The sequence below is a fragment of the Equus quagga genome, chromosome 14, assembly GCF_021613505.1.
Source record: "Equus quagga isolate Etosha38 chromosome 14, UCLA_HA_Equagga_1.0, whole genome shotgun sequence".
Lineage (NCBI taxonomy): Eukaryota > Metazoa > Chordata > Mammalia > Perissodactyla > Equidae > Equus > Equus quagga.
The window spans coordinates 96,313,216-96,332,404 of record NC_060280.1 but is presented as its reverse complement, the minus strand read 5'-3'; the positions used below and the strand labels follow the sequence as shown (position 1 = coordinate 96,332,404).

Sequence of the window (19,189 nt, the reverse complement as noted above, 5' to 3'; positions counted from 1 at the left end):
CTTAACTCCAGGCCAGCCAATCAGAGTCCTTCCCTGAGACTTAACTCTGGGCCAGCAAATCAGAGTCCTTCCCTGGAACTTAACTCCGGGCCAGCCAACCAGAGTCCTTCCCTGGGACTTACCTCTGGGCCAGCCAATCAGAGTCCTTCCCTGAGACTTAACTCCAGGCTAGCAAATCAGAGTCCTTCCCTGGGACTTGACTTTGGGCCAGCCAGTCAGAGTCCTAGCCTGAGACTTAACTCTGGGCCAGCCAATCAGAGTCCTTCCCTGGGACTTGACTTTGGGCCAGCCAATCAGAGTCCTTCCCTGGGACAAACTCTGGATCAGGGGAATGCCCAGCAGGGAGCCCAGGCCCCCTCACCTTGGGGCGTGGCTTCTTGAGGGTCTGGTGAATGAGACGGAAGGCCAGCACAGGCAGCGTGTTCAACGACACGTTCACCAGGATCACCAGCAGGATGGGGGACTGGGACAGCACGTTGCGATCAGCGTCTGGTGAGAGGGCAGGGTCACGGCCCGGCCCAGGATGGAGCCTTCCCAGAGCCTGCTTGCTGCCCGCTCCGCCCGACACCCCACCTCCGCCCCCTCTCTTCCCCCCAGAGGGAACCTTTGTGCAAATTCCCAAAAGGCGCTCGCACCTCCCCATGCGCGGCCAAGGAGACAGCGGGTCAGGGAGGGCAGAGCGGGCGCTCCGTCCTGGGCATGCCCATCTCCGGGGCCCGCCACCCCGTCCCCTGCTGGGGGCTCACACAGAAACGGGAAGGTCTTGGGGGAGAGTTTGAAGAGCCAGAAGCTCTGGCTGGCCCAAGTCACGAGTATGTACAAACAGAGGCTGAGGAGAACGGCCAGCACAAACAGGACGGTCCAGTATTTGAGGATGAGGATGACCTGCACGAGGAGCGAGGGGTAAGCGGGGGCGGGCGGGAACCCCGGGGCTGGGCTCCGTGGAGGAGGGCGAGGGCTGAGCCCCCCGGGGTCCACAAAGGGCAGGCTCACCCGGCGGCGAGACCTCAGCGGCCCGTGTCCGAGGCCCCCTTACCTCCATGGTGACGGACAGCAGGCCCGACAGGGCCACGACCTCGGCAAACGACTGATAGTCGCCGAAGATGACGGGCCCGCCCGAGTCACGGCAGACCCACAGGGTCATGAAGAAGTTGACCAGGGAGGTGCCCATGCCGTGGGCCACAGCTTGGAGAAAGACCCAGTAGTTAAAGAGCTCGTCCTTCTGGCCCACGATGTATAGCTCTGGCAACTTCAGGCTCTGCTCCGCACTCACGTCCTGGCGACGGGGCATAGTGGGTAGGGAGCGGCAGCATCTTGGGACCGGCTCAGGGGTGGGAGATGGCCCCCACGCCACCCTAGGCCCCCAGCGGGAGGAGGGGGCACAGAGACAGGAGCATCCTCAGGGAAGGAGGAAGCCAGGCCTCGGGCTGCTCACCTGCTCGAACAGGCCGATGTACAGGACTGGAAGGGTGGTATACAGCAGGTTGAAGAGCGCCAGGAACCAGCCTTCGTACAGGGGCTGGGGGGCGGCGGCGGGGAGGAGAACGCGGTCAGCGGAACCAGAAACGCATCTTTCCCTGAGGAGACCCACCCAAGCTAGCTGGGCCCCCGCTCCAGGAGAGGATTCCAGGTGAGCTAGAAAGTCACATTGCAATCAAGTTTGGGGCTAAGACCAGGGGTGGGTTAAGCGAGGCTTGAGAAAAGCTGGAAGATAAAAGGCAGAGGGAAAAAGTACAATCTAATCTTATTAAAACAGCGCCTCTGCATGGGTTGGGACTGGCTGGCTTCCCCAAGGAGCCACAGGAGGAAACACGGCTGGGGAATGCGTTTTCAGACCATTTTAGATTCAGGGAATCACTGGTGGATGAGAGATTAGGAAGAAACCCCACAGGTAGGGAGCTCAGCTCCCTTCCTGATGCGGGAATGCAGTCCAGTTCAAAGGAGATGGGTTTCGGTTCCGAAAAACCACTTCCTGTGCCTTCTGGGCCTGAGCAAATAGGTAACGAGCAGGAAGTTTGCGAGAATTTGAATTTCTCACTGTCGGAGGAGAGAGTCACAGACAAGGATGTGGAAAAGGCTAAGCTGCGCCTTGCGCTGTGGGACCGGACTCAGCGTGAACTCATGGTCTTTAAAGGACACAGAGACAGACAGACGGAGAGACACAGGCGTGGCTGCGGGTCGGCACGTGGTTACCACGTGCGCGTCGCTGGCTCCGTCTGCTGAGACGGCTGCGCGCCCAGCAGCGATGAGCACAGTGGCCACAGGGATCTGGGTGTCCAACTGCCCTTCTCTCGTGCAAAGACGCGGAGCTCCTCACAGGAGCCGCTGACCCCAGGATTTGCTCAGGGAACCCCTTTGTAGCCCCAGGAAGTGAGGATGCGCTCGGAGAAGAGCAGACACGTGTCCCAAGGACAAATCGGGGACAATCCGAACAACAAAATAGAGAACAGAGTAAACCTCCGTGAGTCCACACGGAGAGGAATAAGGAACTGAATAAAGAAATGGGGGAGAAGGAGCCACTCTTCCTGCAGAAGAATTCCAGTTGACAAGGAAGAGCCGACGAAGGAATTCAGAAATCTCAGGGCACAGATCAATCTACAGAAAACCATCTGTGTTTCTGTACAGCAGCCACGAGCCGTCCCCGAAGGGAATTAAGAAAACAACGCCCTCTAAAGTAGCGTCTAAGAGAATAAAATGTCTAGAAATAAAAAAGTGAAAGGACCGATACGTATTTGTCAAGGGCGCCTCTGTCGAACTCCCGCTTAAATGCCTGGGTATGAGTGACGGGGAGCTCACTCCCTCACACAGCCCTATGATTCTTCTAAGGCCCCAGAGAGCACATCTAGTCTCCGCCCTGATACCATTGAGTAGTTTCAAGTCAGGAAGCAGCCCTCACAGTCACATTCTCTGGGGTTCAGGGTGTCCTTCTCTCCCTAGAAGGACACCCATTTGGGGCATCTGCCCTGCCCTTGTTGCAAAGCTCCAATTTGCCAAACAGCCCTGAAAATGTTGGGCACAGAGCTGAGCAGAAACAATCCCCTCCCTTTCCCTGGACTCTATGCCTCTATGAATGCAGCCATGCAAGAGGCTGCATTGCTCTGTGACCTCAGGCCAGCCCTGCCTCGTGAGGACCCCAGAGTGTGAGCACGCCGGCTTCTCTGCGAAGACTACGGGAGAGACACGGCCGTTCCCTGCAGCGCACCTGGGCGGTGAAGCCGCTGTAGAAGGCGAACCAGACCTGGGCCATCATGCTGGCCAGCGTCTTATAGATGAAATAGCGCAGGAACTTGCAGACGCGCAGGTAGGACCAGCGCCCGTGCACCAGCAGCAGCCGCTGCAGGAAGCAGAACTGGGCCAGCACGTAGTCGCTGTTCTGCGTGGCCTGCATGCCCTCCTGGCCGGCCAGCCCCACGCCGATGTCCGCGGCTGCGGGGGGGGGGCACACACAGCTTGTCCGTCCCGGCCGCCCCCCCCCCCCCTCCCCCCCCCCCCCCCCCCCCCCTGCCCGGCGCCCACCCCTCCCCCCGCGCGCGCCCCCCCCACCCCCGGCCCTGTTGCCCACCACCCACTCTTGATCATGTTGACGTCGTTGGCGCCGTCGCCGACGGCCAGGGTCACCACGTGCTGGTATTTCTTGACCAGGGCCACGATCAAGGCCTTCTGCTTGGGCGTCACCCGGCAGCAGATGACCGCTTGGCACCGCGAGGCCAGCTCCACGAAGGCGCGCTCCCGCCGCATCTCGGGGCTCTCGCGGGCGCGCGCCTTCTGGTCCGGCGACGCCAGCCCCGTGCTCCTCAGCTGCGTCCCGAGGGAGCGCCACATCAGGGACAGCCGCCGGGCCTGCAGGAAGTCCGTCCTCCTCTCGCCGGGCTCCTGCCACGGCTCCTCCGCGTCCGCGTCCGCGCTCTGGACCAGCGCCCGCGGCTCCTTGCGCAGGGACAGCAGCAGCTGGTCCTGGACGAGGGGGTCGGGGTGCAGGGGGCGCATCACTCCGCCCCTCCCGGGCCACCCCCAGGCTGGACCTGACCCTCCCTGGCTCTGCCCCTTCCACCTCCCGCCTCCCACCTCCGGCCCCGCGGGTCCTCCCAGCCCCCTCCCGAGCGCCAGGGCGCCCCCGCATCCTCCCTGAGCGGGCACTGACCAGGAAATCCCCGTTGATGACCATGGCCATCTTGACCTGTGGCAGGAACCGCTTCTTCAGGCAGTTCTTTCCCAGCAGGTTGTTGTTGCTCTCCCAGTAGGCCTCCAGGATCCGACTGGGGGGGGGTGGGGACCCAGCTGGGGCTCAGCCCTCTCCAGGCCCTCCGCAGCCGTGCCTCGGTTTCCCCGCCCTGGGAGCCCAGCCCCGGGTGGAGGGGAGCGCGCTCGGCAGACCCCCAGGGCTGGGGGTGCCCGCCCCCGCCCCCGCCCCGGCTTCGGCCCGGCCCCGGCCCCCGCTGCTCACGTGATCTCCTTCTCCTCCAGGATGAGCATGTTCTCCGAGAGCAGCTGGCAGGCAAAGCCGATGTTCACCGCCGTCTCTGCAAAGCGGCGGGCTCAGCACCGGGCAGCCTCTGCCCGGGCCACGCCCCCTCCGCCCCGGAGACCCAGCCCCGCCCATCACAGCAGCACGCCCCGCCCCCCGGCCACGGTGATTGGCTCAGAGGAGGGCATGTGACCTAGGCCAGCCAATGAGAGCCAGCCCTGAGACTTTGGCTGCAGCTCTGAGCAGAGGGACCGCCCCTCCGGCTGGCTGGGGCCAGGCTCCTGGAAAGAGGTGAGTCTGAGGCCACGGCCAAGGGGGAATGGGAGACACAGCAAGCCCAGGGCCCTGGGCACTTTTAGGAACCCACGAAAATGACCTAATTCCCGTTCAAATCAGAAGGAAAAACAAAAGTGACCGTAACCCAGCCTGGATATTTGTCTTTATCCCGACACGGCTGTGAGATGTCATTTTCAATATTGTGTGCATGTGTTTGGCTTGTGCCCACGGAAGTCCTAATGTGGCCCTGCTGGCACCCGTGCCCAGTGGGGTCCCAGAGAACTTGCAGGGGTGGTGGCCAGTCAGGTCTCCAGGCCCACTGGACCCGAGGTGGGCTAGCTTTTTGCCTAAGTTGCTGGGCAACCTCCGGCAGGTGCCCCAAACTCTCTGAGCCCCACTGGGCCATCTGTGACAAGGGAGGACCAAGGGGCCCACCTCACAGGAAGCACCTGGCACCACACTGCCCACACGAGGGAGGTGCCCTGGGGACCCCAGCATTTTTCATTGTTCCAGTTTCTCTTCTCCCAGAGACAAGGTGGAGGACAGCGCTGAACCCACACAGGCGGGAGGGGTGGACGGTGGTGCTCCGAGCAGGTTATGACTCTCTCCCACCCGCCTCCCTTGTCTCCACGCTGAGGGCGGCCGCCCCCAACGCACCTTGCTTGTCCCCTGTGAGCACCCACACTTTGATGTTCCCCTGCTTGAGACACTGGATGGTTTCGGGGACGCCATCCTGGAGCCTGTCCTCGATGGCTGTGGCTCCCAGCAGCTGAGGGGGCACGGGGCGGGGGGCAGGGAAGAGACTGAGCAGGGAGCCAGCTCCCGGCAGGGGTGGGGGTCCCGGGCCTGCCCCCCGCTCCGCCCACCTGGAGGTTCTGCTCCATCTCCTCATACAGCTGGTGCAGGGCATGGGCCCGGTTCTGCAGCAGGAGGCTGGCCTCCTGGTGGCGCTGGTGCCACTGCTCATACGCATCCTTGTCCACCTCCTTGTAGGCGAGGCACAGCGTCCGCAGGGTCTGCTCAGCCAAAGACTGGGGGCCGGCGGGCGGGCACCACCCGGTCACCACCTTGCCTCCTTGCACGCCTCCAGCCCCACCCCCGGCCCTCGCCCTCTGCCTGTGCTCCTGGGACCTCGTCCCCACCCACAGCCCGTCCTCCCCCAAGAGAGGGGTGGGTGGTGCACCACCCGGGGCCCAAACCTGCCCTGTCTGGGCCCCTGGGCCCCCTGGTGCCCAGCCCCATTCTGCCTCCAGACCTCTGCACCTGAGGTCCCCTGGCCAGCAGCCCCCTCCTGCCGCTTCACGTGGCCATTTTTTTTTTTTTTGAAGAAGAGGATCAGCCCTGAGCTAACATCCTCTGCCAATCCTCCTCTTTTTTTTTGCTGAGGAAGACTGGCCCTGAGCTAACATCCGTGCCCATCTTCCTCTACTTTCTATGCGGGACGCCTACCACAGCATGGCGTGCCAAGCGGTGCCATGTCCGCCCGCATCCGGGATCCGAACCAGCGAACACTGGGCCGCCGAAGCGGAACGTGTGCACTTAACCGCTGCACCACCGGGCTGGCCCCAGGTGTGGCCATTTCTAATGACCCTGCAAGACCCTGGGTGCAGCCCCCTGGGCTCCTCCCGGACCCCGGGGCCCAGGAATGTCTGAGCCCCACACTTGGCCTCATTTTTCAAGGGGCTGAGGCCTCGGGGTGGGGAGGGAACAGGAAGGATCCTGAGGGACTCTGTCTCGAGGCCCCCGGGGGGGGGGGACCCAGAGCTCGCTCACCCCAGGGACGCTGCTCTGGGGACCAGGTGGCCCTGAGGAAGGCATCTGCCATGGCTCCTGCTTCCGTCCTATGCCCCCCACCCTGCCCCCTGCTTTCGGCCCCAACCGGTGGCCCCCGGTGTCTCTCAATTTTGCTCTTGACTAGAGGGCGGCCCCTGGGCATCAGGAGCTTCAGACAGGCCTTTGTCCCTCTTGTGCCTCAGTTTACCCATCTGTTCCATGGGGCCGTTGAGCCGAGCCGTCTTACTCCTGGGCTCTGGGTCATGATCTGACTGCAGTTGCCTAGTTCTGAGTCGGAGACCTGACTCCCGGCTCCCCACACACCCAGCTCCCCACTCCCAGCAGTGCAGGGAACTCTGGGAGGCCCGAAGCAGAGGGATGCGTGACATTCTTTCCACAAACAGCTCCCACCACTGGCCCCTGTGCGGAGTGATGTTGGGGACCCAGCAAAGTCCTCGGGGAGCCCCACAGGGTCAAGGATAGGACAGAGAGAGAGGTGCCGGCATCATACGCCAGCCCCATGTTAGGGTCCAGGCAGGAGAGGTTCCCTGGAGGTGGGGACCTTGTGGCTGAGCCCTGGGTCCCCAAAGATCCTGAGTGACTAAGAGGAGGAAGGCATTCCAAGCAGGAGGGAGAGTGCATGCAAAGGTCCTGAGGCATCACCTGAGCACGGGGAAACTGCAAGCCAGAAATGGGGGTCCTGGGAACCCCTCAAGGGGCAAGGCCATACCAGGCTAGATGGGCAGAAAGACGCAGCCTTGAAAGCTGGGCTGAGGAGTTTGGGATCCAGCCACAGAGAGGAAAGATTTGGCCGGGAGGGGGGCAGCGTCCAGGGTCAAAGGCCAACCACAAGGTGCCTTTGAGTAACTGAGAAAAAGTCACCCCCTCTGAGCAAGTGCAGCTTGAAGTTCAGCCCCCTCCCAGCCCATGTGTGTGCGGGATGGGGGGTGGAGGCGGAAAGGACTTCGTGCAGTGCACAACCTGGCCAACTGTACATGGCTACCTTTGGTACCTGAGGCCATTTCTCTACACACTGTCCTCCTTTGCCCCCCTCCTCCTGTCCCTGGGCCCTCGATCCCTGCCCATCTGCCCTCACGTCCCACAAGGACTCACGGCCAGGATGTCCTCCGTGGTCCACTCCATCACGCCTTTCTTGCGCAAGCGCTCAAAGATGACCGTGTCAGCGCCTTTGGTATACAGGTAGATGGAGCCCTCGGGGTCTCGGACTGCGGAGGGAGAGGCCGGGCTGCCCACCACATGCGCTCCCCTCCCCGCCCACCTCCACCCCCGTCCCGGGGGGGAGGCGAGGGCTCTGGGCCCCAGGGGACCGGCCACCTAGCGCCGCTCACCCAGCACCGACATGCGCTTTCGGACACTGTTGAAGTCCATCATGGCCAGCACCTGGTACACCCGCTCCTCGCCCAGCTCCATCACCGTGATGCTGTCCTGCGTGCGCGCCAGGAACACGTAGCCGAAATTCCGCGCGGCCGTCACCAGCGCCTCCTCATCGGGCGACGCCGCCTGGTACAACAGCTGGTCTGGAGGGGGAGGGGGCCGCGGGGCGGGACCAGCGGTTTGCTGAGAACAACCCGGTCGGTCAGGACCCACCCCCACCCCAACCCTGGCGGCCGGTTCTGCTTCCATCCCCAGCACAGGGCGGAAGCACACCAGATATTTGTGGGATGAGGGTCCCTGGGCCGGTACAACCTCTAAGCCCAGTAACGGAAGCTGGATGCCGGGGCCCCAGCCTTGAGGACCTCCCCCTCCCGGCTCGATAACAGACCTCGAGCCCCGGGCCTGGAAGCCCTCTAGGTCCACAAGAGGTGAGGCTTGGGACGGGGGCCGGAGCACCCTCTCGGGCGGGTGGAGGTGGCACAGGCCGGCCAGGCACTCACTGTTCCTTTCCTGCACCATCACCGTGTGGCAGATGGCCAGCAGGCGCCAGAACTCGCGCACCATCTTGTCCTTGTTGCCGCGCACGGCCTGCAGGAGCTCCGCGTTGTGGAAGGGCAGCTTCCCGTCGGAGAATTTGTTCCAGAGGTAGGGGCTCTCCTGCGGGGCGGTGAGCGCATGGGCCGGCTCTGGGGGCGTCGCTGCCCGTCCCCCCCACCACCCGGCCGCCCGGCGCTGCAGGGTTGCCCACGCTCACCTTGTGGCCGGTCTTCTTTTCCTCGTCGCCTGCAGAAAGACCCCGCTTCAGGCCTCAGCTCCCCGGGCCCCACTCGGGGATCCCGCAGCCCCCACCCGCCAAGCTCAGGCTTCCTGGAGCCGCCAGATGCAGCCAGACCAGCCGGTCCCAGCGCTCTGGACCTGTCGCCCCCAGCAACCAAGGACCCCCGGCCTCAGCCTCACCTTCTGCTCAAAGGAGGGAAAGAGGCAGCCCCATCTCCCAGGGGGCCCAGGAGGGCAGCCCGGAGGGGGACTCGGTCCTAAGAAACACGTTTTGTTTTATGTCCTCATGGTGTCCTTTTAAAACTGGGAAACTTGGCTGCTTACTTTGAAAAACTGGATGATTTCACATAAAAGCCTGGGTCCACAGTGCTTCTAGGAACATCACAGGACCCGGCCCGGGGTGGATGCTGCTCGCCACAGACCCCACTGCTCCTTATCGCCCCCCTCCCAGTCCCCAGCCGAGGGTCAGGTGGCATTTGCCAGAGGCGCTGGTCGCTGCCCACCTGCCCTGATTATGACCCGGCCTGGTCCTCTGCCAGCTCCTGGTCTAGACAACGTGCCCTTGTTAGAAGCTAGACCGGGGGTGGAGACCTACGCCCACCCCGCCGCCCATTTTCGTGTGGCCTGCGAGCTCGGAAGGGTTTTCACGTTTCTAAACGGCTTGGGGGAAATTGTAAGAAGGATGTTATCCCGTGACACAACAAACGCCGTGAAAATTCGAAATTCAGCGTCCACATGCCCACAGTGGCCGGGGCTCCCAAGTTCAGTCTGTCAACCCCCAAATGACATGAGGCATGCGGCCGCGGTTCCGTGGCTCGATCTGGGTGGGAGTGCCAGGCACGGGGCAGGTGGGACATCCACAAGACCCATGCAGCCCCCTGGGGGGGGCCCTCCATCAGCCCAAGGCCAGTGTCCCGGCCGCGGCGGGGTGCCGGGCAGGGCCCCACCGTAGAGGACGCCGTTGATGCAGCATTTCTTGAAGGTCATGATGTTCTGGGTGAGCGTGCCCGTCTTGTCCGAGAAGATGTACTCCACCTGGCCCAGCTGGTCGTTGAGGCTCGTGCTGCGGGCCTTGGCGGGCATATCTTTTGGCTCGTAGTACATCTGCGTGTCCCAGTTGATGAAGACGCTGTTCCCCAGGTAGATGAACTCGGCCCTGCAAAGGCAGCCGGGTCACGTCCCTGGCCCCCCGTGCCCCCCGGGGAGCGGGCTGGCGGGCGGGCAGTAGGAGGGGGGCCCCGGGGACCCACATGATGAACATGGCCATGGGCACCATGACGCTCAGCAGGATGAGGAAGCCCCAGAAGATGAAGAAGGACTCGGTGGCCACGGTGCGCGCGTGCTTGGCGGCCACGTAGTGGTGCTTGGTCTTGAACTCCTTCACCTTGTACCAGAAGCCCACGGTCAGGGCCGCTGAGATCAGCACCAGGGACACAAAGATCTGCGGGGCGGGCGGGAGACGGCCAAGCGTGGGGGCACCCGGGCGGCCCCGAGACACCCCGGGGACTCGCTGGTGGTGACACGCTCGGCGAGAAAGGACAAACACGGACACGGGACCCCCGCCCCGGGCTCTGCCATCAGGATGAAGGGGCGGCGGGGAGGCAGCTGGCCGTCCCGGAGCGGGGAGGGGGGGAACGGCAGGGTTTGGCCAGGTGTCCCAGCTGCTGTTTTTTTAAATTATTATTACAGTAACTTTTAAGAAGATAAAGTTGACTGCACAGAAAGTTAAGGGGTGTTAAAGGTCAGGAGAGGAGGGGAGCGTTTTATGATCTCCTGAGATTTTGGGAAAAGTCAGGATCAAAATTTGTCTTACAGAAACATTTTTTTTTTAATCGTTGTTTTAAGAAAAGATTCTCTGGCCCACAGACCTGTCTGTGGGATCAGGCCGCACCTTTTGAAGAGGGGAGACAGGCCTGGAAGACGGCGGCGGGGCTTCTGTGGGTGCGCCATCCCCCCGGGGCAGGGGCCCCGGGCCGCTTACCATGATCACCAGCCTGTTGATCAGGAGGTCTAGCTTGGTTCTCTTCAGGTGGATCTTGCCACAGTTCCTCATGATCTTCGTGTCAAAACCTGCAGGGTTTGCATCCCTCCTTCCATCCATCCCTCCATCCCTCCCTCCCTCCATTCTTCCATCCATCCATCCATCACTCCCTCCATCCCTCCATACACCCATTCCTCCATTCATTCCTCCATTTTTCCATCCATCCATCCTTTCATCCATCCATCCATCCATCCATCCCTCTATCCCTTCCATCCATTCCTCCATCCATCTATCCATCCATCCCTCCATTCATCCTTCCATCCATCCACCCCTCCTTCCATATATCCATCTGTTTGTTTGTTTGTTTGTTTGTTTGTTTTGAGGAAGATTAGCCCTGAGCTAACTCTGCCAATCCTCCTCTTTTTGCTGAGGAAGACTGGCCCTGAGCTAACATCCGTGCCCATCTTCCTCTACTTTATATGTGGGACGCCTACCACAGCATGGCTTTTGCCAAGCAGTGCCATGTCTGCCCCTGGGATCTGAACCGGCGAACTCCAGGCCGCCAAGAAGCAGAACGTGTGAACTTAACTGCTGCATCACCAGGCCGGCCCTTCCATCTGTTTTTCTATCCACCCACCCGCCCACCCACTCACCCCATCCTCCATCCCTCTGTCAACCCACCCTCCACCCACACCCCCATCCATCCATCCACCTGTCCAGCCGCCCATTCTCCTGTTGACACACAAGCATCCCACTTCTTCCAGCCAAGACAAGGACGCTGGCTCAACACGTCCATCTCTACAGTTTCAGAACCCAGGGTCCAGAGAGGCCACGCCAGGAGCCCCACATCACGGGACAGATGCATGTGGTAGCCGGGCCTGGCTTTGTGACTTCTTGCCGATGACTTCAGGGTTCTCACCGCCCCCCCCCCCCAGGACAGCTCACACTCCGGGGGCCCAGAGGGGCGGTACCCGCGTAGATGACCAGCCCGTAGCAGGTGTCCGTGTTCCGGATCTTGCAGCCTCGTAGGAGGATGTTGCCGATGTCCAGGGGGTATTTCCTCCCCATCCACTCCAGGCACCCCACAAACTGGTGCATCCGGCTGTTGGGTTCCTCACACACCACTTTGCCTGTGAGCAACTGGGAGGTCAGGGAGCCGCGGGCATGGCTGGGCTCGGGCCACCCCTCTCCAACGCGGCAAGGGTGGGCTTGTGAAATGTTCCTATCACCCTCTGGCTCTGGCCACCCTCATGGCCCCGCACAGCCCCGAACTTCCCTGCTGGCACCTCCACCCCCACCACGTGGCCTAGCTGCTCCAGTGCTGGCCCCTTCTGGCCTCAGGGCCTTTGCACATGCTGTTCCCCATACCAGGACTCATACCTCCTCAGGGAAGCCCTCCCTGACCTGGTTCCCCCCCGCCAGCCTCTTCCTCATGGTTATGATCCAGGGATGTCACTAGACGTCTACTCCTCCATGACAGCAGGTGCCAACCTCGTCTTGGTCGAGCTGGGACCCTGGGGCCCACCCCAGCACCTGATGCACAGTTGGTGCTCAATAAATGTGCGAGGAGGGAAAGTAGGAAGGACACCCACAGGCAGGAGATTCGTCCAGCACCCCGAAACCACAGGGGACAAATGCAGGGCATGGGGTGGAGTTTTCCGGAAGGTGGTGGGAGCAGGGAAGTTCCTACTGGGTGCTGGGGCCTCTCCACCAACGCTCCCCAGCAAGATAGCGCTGGCCCCCCTTCTGTCTGAGAAAACAGGCTCAGGGTGCAAAGGCCGGCCAAGGGCAGTGCCTGGCGAGGGTTAAAATGACAACAGTAGGGGCCGGCCTGGTGGCACAGCAGTTAAGTGCGCACGTTCCACTTCGGTGGCCCGGGGTTCGCCAGATTGGATCCCGGATGTGGACACAGCACCGTTTGTCAAGCCATGCTGTGGTAGGCGTCCCACATATAAAGTAGAGGAAGATGGGCATGGATGTTAGCTCAGGGCCAGTCTTCCTCAGCAAAAAGAGGAGGATTGGCAGCAGATGTCAGCTCAGGGCTAGTCTTCCTCACAAAAAAAAAAAAAAAATGACAACAAGATGCGGGCTGGGACCCCAGAAGGGAGAGACCTGGAGGGCCATGGGGTTCTTGAACAACCCTCACCTGCTCTGCCCCCTTCCTTCTCAGAGACTGAGTTTGTCCTGAGTGTGGAAATAGGGGCTGTCGTGGGGTGGGGTGGATTGGGGGGCGGAGGAGCCCGGGGACAAGCCCACGCCTCTCACCACCTCTCTGACCCTCAGACTCCTCCTCTAAAAACTGGGGTGATGCCTTGCAGGGAGGCTGGGTCAGGTCAGGGCCTGGAGAGAGCTGTTGGGACGGGCACGGCCTCCGTCCACACTAGCGAGGCCTTTCCCCAGTCATGCGACCAGCGTGTGGACGTCGGGAGCCAGGGTGCTGCGCTTCGAGACAAAGAGTCTGCGGCAGAACCACACAGAGCGACTTGCCTTTGCGACAAGACAGGAAAAATCATAACAACCAAGGGTCCCCTTGCTGGGCCACAGCAAACGGTAACTGTACCCACAGGGGTGAGATGTCTCCAGGCGGAAAATGAGAAACTGCCAGGGGTGGGATGGCGCCCTGTCGCTGGCGGCGTTTCCCACCACGGCTGCGAGTCCTTAGCCCATGGACGCAGGCTGCCTTTTCGATCAAACCACCAAAAAGGTTTCCTTTAATCTGGTCGTGTTTATTTTTTTTCTTTTAAAGATTGGCACCTGCGCTAACAACTGTTGCCAATTTTTTTTTTTTTCTGTCTGCTTTTTCTCCCCAAATCGCCCCGGGTACATAGTTGTGTATTTCAGTTGTGGGTCCTTCTAGCTGTGACATGTGGGGCGCCACCTCAGCGAGGCCTGATGAGCGGTGCCATGGCCGCGCCCAGGATCCGAACCGGCGAAACCCCGGGCCGCCGCAGCAGAGCGTGTGAACTTAACCACTCGGCCACGGGGCCGGCCCCATGGCCATGTTTTTACAAATAAAACGTAAACTCCTGATAAAATGCTGCAAGGGGTCTTGTAACAACAGTAGCAGGCAGAACTGACCGTACCTGTCTGGGTAGATGCTGCCTGACACACCCCCCCACCCCGACACCCCATTACGGACCCCAAACCCAGCGAGGCGGGGGGCTTTCATGCCCACTTCATGGAGGGGTGGACGGAGGCCAGAGGGGTGGATGGGACTGTGGTCCCCCGCTCACCACCTCTCACCTTGGAAGGACGCCATCTTCTTCACATTGTTCAGCTCGTGGTGGGTGACCATTGGCGCCTGCCTGAACTTCAAGTTGGTCTCCCTGGTGATGAGAAGGGGAGCGAGGGGAAGGTGGGGACCAGATGGCGCCCGGGCAAGGCGCCCCCCTAGTCCCCTTCCAGAGTCACTCAGACGTTTTCGCCAAGCACCTACTGTGCGCCGGCTGCTCATCAGGAGGCTGAGGCCCAGAGAGGGAGAGGGCCTTGCTCAAGGTCACACAGGGTGTTTGCAAAAGGGCTGAGGCCAGAGCATCGGCCTTCCTGCCTTTGGGGTGGTGGCGCCTGGCGCACAGTAGGACTCCCAGAAATGTTGGTGTGAAGAAGGTGGATCCCTTTGTCTGGTTTCACCTCGCTGCCCTGTTGGCCTGCAGGCGCCCCATAAATGCTCCTGGGGTGAGTGACCATTATACCCGAGCGGGCTAGGCCATCACGGAAGGCCTGGCGCCCAGACCCCCAAACCCGTAGCAATGCCCCAAGCCTCACCCGTCGATGTCGGCCGTCTCCACGTAGCACAGGCTGCTGGGCTCGGTGCTGGCCAGCAAGAGCAGGTCGGCCTGGGGCGGGAAGGGGGGTGGGGTGAGCACATGGCGTTGCTGGGGGCACGACGCCAGCGGCGGAAGGAGCCCCCCCACCCCCGGAGCGGTGTCCCTGGTGCTCACCGGGACAATGTTGTCTCTGCGTAGACAGACCACGTCGCCCACACACAGGTTCTTCCATCTCTTCCACCGGAAGCTGCGGGGAGGGGGTCCGCAGGTGTGAGAGGGGGCCCCTCCCAGGCCCAGCCTGGGGACCCCCCGCCCCCTCGCCCCCTCGCCCCCGCCCCGCCCCCGCAGCTGGAAGAGCAGGGCCTTTGTTTCTGGGACGTCCCCACCCGCAGGTCTTGGCAGGGGGGCTCGGCCATCCCCGCCCGCCCCTTAGGCTGAGCTCAGCCCTGCCAGTGCTGACAACGGGGTCCTCAGCCTCTGCCCCCATCGCAGGGCCCACCCCAGGCCTGGTAGACGGCAGGCGCCCCATAAACGCTGGCCTGGGCCCCCATCACACCCAGCCGGGATGTCTGGGAGCATGGAAGGTGCTGGACCCTCCGCCGGGCACCCCTCCCTGCCGTGTCTGGCCGGCCGTGCTGGAGGTCCCCGCCCCGGGATGGACCCCTGCGCCGCCGGCCGCCGTGGCCTCACCTCTTGCCCACCAGGACCTGGCAGGGCCGGTTGTTGACGACCCTATCGCTCCTGTGTCGCCCCTGCGCCGACAGGGGGAGTCAGAGAGACGGCACCGTGCCCCATGCCGCCCCGCGATGGGCAGACAGCCGTCCCTGCTCACACCGGCGGCCCTGCCAGCGAGGCCACAGCACGCTGCGTCTGTCCGGGGACCCGGGCGGGAGGGCGGCTGGGCCAACCGCTGTCGGCAGGAGCAGAGGGCAGAGTGCAGCCACACCCATGTGGCCGCCAAGACAGCCCGGCCGAAGGGCCAGCAGGCACCTGTCCCTTGTGGCCGCGAGACCGTGTGGATGACACGGTCCACCGGGGCCGCCCACGCCAACCCTCCCCGCACCCGCCCGGGGCTCCGGGGACCCCGTTCTGACCCCCATCCCTGTCCCGGCCGCTCCCCAACCCCACTCACGATGTCGTCCATCAGGTCTCGCGTGGCCCGGATGACGAGGAGGCAGACGAGCGGGGCGAAGAGCGTGAACCAGGGCAGGGTGGAGATCTCGGGGATGCTCTGACACAGAGGAAGTCACGCTGGCCCCTGTCTACCCGCCTGGGCGCCCCCCGACCGCGGCCTCCTGCCCTCCCCACCGGCACGCCCGGCCCCTCAACCTGGCATCGTGTCGCTCCTGCTGGCCACCAGGGCCCGGCCATCTCTCCCCACAAACCACGGGACAATTGCCCTCTAGCCCCTCTCCCTGCCCAGAACTTCTCCCTCATGCCTCGTCTCCCTCCCACGCCCGGCTCCCAGGTCACCTCCTCCAGGAAGTCCTCCTATGCCCCGGGGCCTTGGCTCTCTCTGTTCTCCCTCCCTGTAGCTGTGTTCCTGCCCATCACCCTTCAGGTCCGAGTTCCATCGTCACCTCCTCCAGCGGCCCCCTCCAGACCAGCCTGGTCCCCCATCGCTGGTCCCCACCACGTGGTTTAATGGCAGTCACCCCCACCAGCCCATGAGCCACCCGAAGACGGGTGTCAGGGCCACCGCCAGGTCCCCAGTGCCCAGATAGGACCTGCATACAGTAGGTGTTCAATAAGCGTCCACTGGACTGATGGATAAAAGCAGAGCCTCTCACTTTACTCCGAACAGAACGGAGAAGCAGGGCGGGGGTGGTCGGGTGTCCTGGAAACTGCCCACTCGCTGGGGGAGGGAGGTGCCCCAGCCGGGACTGCCCGGCAGGTCCCGAGAACCCGCCCTCGCCCCCTCTTTCCTCCTCGCCCTCTGGGGTCAGCTCGGCCAGCTGGGGTCAAGGGGGCCGTCCGTCCTGCAGGAAGACTCCACCCTCCTCGGACCTGGAGGAGCCGCCCGTGCTCCCTCACTGCTCAGCATCTATTGAGCGCCTCCTGTGTGCCAAGCCCCTGGCTGGGCAGTGGGGACCCAGCCATGAAGGTGCTTCCGGGGCGTGGGGAGCCGGACGCCGGCCCCGTAACCACACAGACGACCACATGGAGAAACCGCCCCGGGGTCCACAGAGCCAGCCGGCCAGGGGGCTGAGGGAGGGCTTCCCGGAGGAGGTGACCCGAGCGCGGACCCCCAGGGGGGCTGCCCCGCCCCGCCCCGCCCCACCTGGAGGATGATGATGAGAAGGAAGTAGAGGTTCGACATGCGGCGGAACTGCTCACACAGGTTCAAGGGCAGGAAGGAGAAGAAGTTGTACTTGGCCGTGTGGATGATGTTGGTCTGGAGGGAGAGGTGGCATGTGGGCGCCTGCCCTGCCCTCCGGCCACCACCAACCAGCATTAATTGGGCACCGACTGAATGCAAGGCCTCAGGCCAGCATTTACTTAAGCGCCTGCTGAATGCAAGGCCTTGAATTAGCATTACTTGAGTCCTTGACTGGGTGCAGAGACTCCCTGAGCCCGAGCTGGGACCCCGGCATTTCCCCAGAGGAGACCCCCCGCCAGGGGATTTTAGGCAGAGCCGAGACGGACAAGCTGTAGCTTCAAGGTCTCGTATTAACTTATTTTGATGGGAACTGGGGCGGGATGAGGGGGCCCCCGGAGACGCCAGGACCGACCCAATGGGTGACTCGGTGGGAACGGGGCACTCCGGGCTCCGTGACAGGGACCCGGCATGGCCGGCCCACCTTGTACTTCGGCCTCTGCCAGCACAGGAAGGCCTTCTCCTTGAAGCGGCTGTTGTAGGCCCGGCTGTTGGCCTTCACCTCCCAGGTGAACCCTGAAGCCGAGAGAGCCGGCGTCGCGCGGGCCCGCGGACAAACACCGCTAACGACACTCCAGAGGAGGGCTAATGGGCCCCCGGGGACCCAGGGGCTGGGGACGCTGCCCCGTGGGCTGCGGAGCCGGTAAACAAAAGGGAGGGCCCAGCGGCCCTGCACACAGTGGGCGCTCCGGGAGCCCAGGGGTGTGAGGGGTGGCCCCTCGCCCCGCCCCCAGGGCCCATCCCTGGGCTCGGAGAACAGGCCATTCACTCCCATTCCTTCTACAGACGGGGTAAACTGAGGCCACACGCCCGGCCTGGGCAGCCCAGATAGTTCTGGGCTCGCAGCCCCTGAGTCTCGAGTCGACATTTCAGGCAGAGGGTTTGGGACTATTTGTAACCCAATGAGGACCCCCCGCACTGGACCGGTCAGATGGGTTTGGGGGGGTTCCCCAGTGCCCCCGCTTCGGCCACTACACTTTGTCATGCCCCTCGGTTTCCTCCGCCCGGCCCCGCGCCCCGTCCTCGGCCCCAGGACACGCACCCGAGTTCTTCTCTTCGTCTTCAAGGCCTTCTCGGTAGGCGAGGCTGCCCATGACGGTGGGGCTGTCAGGAGAGGGACGCGAGGTCACACCGGTGGCCCGGCCCTCGCTGGACGTTGTCCCTTACTTTGCCATCCGGGAGCTCATGCCCAGAGGAGACCCTCTCTGAAACATCCCCTCTCATGTCCACCTGCTGCCCCGTCCCCGGGCTCTGAAGGTTCAGCCGCCGGCGGTGTGTCCTTCCTTGAATGTCCTGAGGCCCAGGGGGGCCCGGGCTGATCCCCAAAGCCACAACAGCCCTCATGTCCCTCAGTCCCCCCAGCTAGTGACCTGACGCTGCTCGCCTCCCCCCCGACTCTGGCTGGTAACCTTAGGATGAAGGATTGTACATCTGGGCACTGCTCCCCATCCCCATGGCCACCCTCAGCCCAGGCCCCCATCGCCTCCCGGGGTCCCCCTGCTGCCCCCTTCTGTCCCAAACCCCACGTGGCATGCAATGCCCAGCTGGGTTACACGCCTGATCAATGTTTGTTGACTGACTAAACGGGGCCCCAGGGTTATGCCTTCTGTCTGGAAGGCCAAGACACTCTTGGAGAGCTCAACTGAGCGTGGTGGGAGAGATGGGGGCGGACACGCCTTCCACAGAGCCCGGAACCTTCCCCCAGCTAGTTCATGGTCACTCTTGGTCCTTCGGGGTCAGGAATTTGATGGGGGGCCCTCAGCGGCTCTCCAAATGAGCCTGGCCGCCCAGCACTCAGCGGCTCCCTCCCCTCCAAGCCCTGGGCGCCCCCCCCCCACCCCGTTGGCCCCCTTCCTGCAGGCCTCATCAAGGCCTCCTCACCCTTCTGGTCTCAGCTCATACTTCTCGGACCGTCCAGGCTTGTGGGGGCACGTCCTCTGGGCTCCCCCTCTGCCCGGGGTGTCCCCCATCCCCGTTCTGATGGCCCGCTCTCCCCGTCTGGGCGGCCCCACTGAACTAGGAACCTCCCAGGACGGGGATGGCCGGCGTGTGAGTCATCGGTGTCCCCCGGAGGGAGGGCCCAGCTCAGGGCCAGCTCTGATGCTCCCCGGGCCTGAGTGGGGCCGGTGCCCACTCTCCAGATGGGGGAAAGTGAGGCCCAGCCAGTGGGACCCAGAGCCGGAGAGACCCAGCGGGTATAGACGGGGCTGGAGGCGACACCGAGATGGCCAGAATCCACCCCACTGTTTGTCTGGGACAGGAGCCCGCCCCTTAGGGCTGCTCCTGCTCACTCACTCCCTCTCGGCTCACCAGAACGCCCCATTAACCCGCGGGGAGCCCCAGTATTCCCGCGGCCGCCGCGGCTCAGGGTTCGACGC

General features: G+C 63.1%; 1 protein-coding gene across 1 annotated transcript in view; it reads right to left on the bottom strand.

Moving 5' to 3' along the window:
• ATP8B3 (ATPase phospholipid transporting 8B3) overlaps window positions 1-18,781 on the bottom strand; it is a 19,967-nt gene extending 1,186 nt beyond the window's left edge. Inside the window, exons 1-27 of the mRNA XM_046638329.1 lie at window positions 18,693-18,781; window positions 17,854-17,915; window positions 17,236-17,327; window positions 16,716-16,829; window positions 15,567-15,665; window positions 15,125-15,186; window positions 14,609-14,681; window positions 14,433-14,503; window positions 13,911-13,993; window positions 11,639-11,797; window positions 11,362-11,379; window positions 10,668-10,756; window positions 9,937-10,127; window positions 9,629-9,842; window positions 8,426-8,593; window positions 7,864-8,092; window positions 7,628-7,740; window positions 5,608-5,772; window positions 5,399-5,510; window positions 4,445-4,520; window positions 4,142-4,256; window positions 3,570-3,954; window positions 3,203-3,426; window positions 1,436-1,519; window positions 1,037-1,276; window positions 747-885; window positions 362-489 (exon numbers count right to left, since the gene is read on the bottom strand). Of these exons, the coding sequence (XP_046494285.1) occupies window positions 362-489; window positions 747-885; window positions 1,037-1,276; window positions 1,436-1,519; window positions 3,203-3,426; window positions 3,570-3,954; window positions 4,142-4,256; window positions 4,445-4,520; window positions 5,399-5,510; window positions 5,608-5,772; window positions 7,628-7,740; window positions 7,864-8,092; window positions 8,426-8,593; window positions 9,629-9,842; window positions 9,937-10,127; window positions 10,668-10,756; window positions 11,362-11,379; window positions 11,639-11,797; window positions 13,911-13,993; window positions 14,433-14,503; window positions 14,609-14,681; window positions 15,125-15,186; window positions 15,567-15,665; window positions 16,716-16,829; window positions 17,236-17,327; window positions 17,854-17,915; window positions 18,693-18,781 (3,594 nt within the window). The remainder of the gene's footprint in view (window positions 1-361; window positions 490-746; window positions 886-1,036; window positions 1,277-1,435; window positions 1,520-3,202; window positions 3,427-3,569; window positions 3,955-4,141; window positions 4,257-4,444; window positions 4,521-5,398; window positions 5,511-5,607; window positions 5,773-7,627; window positions 7,741-7,863; window positions 8,093-8,425; window positions 8,594-9,628; window positions 9,843-9,936; window positions 10,128-10,667; window positions 10,757-11,361; window positions 11,380-11,638; window positions 11,798-13,910; window positions 13,994-14,432; window positions 14,504-14,608; window positions 14,682-15,124; window positions 15,187-15,566; window positions 15,666-16,715; window positions 16,830-17,235; window positions 17,328-17,853; window positions 17,916-18,692) is intronic.
• Between the last annotated feature and the right edge of the window lie 408 nt (window positions 18,782-19,189).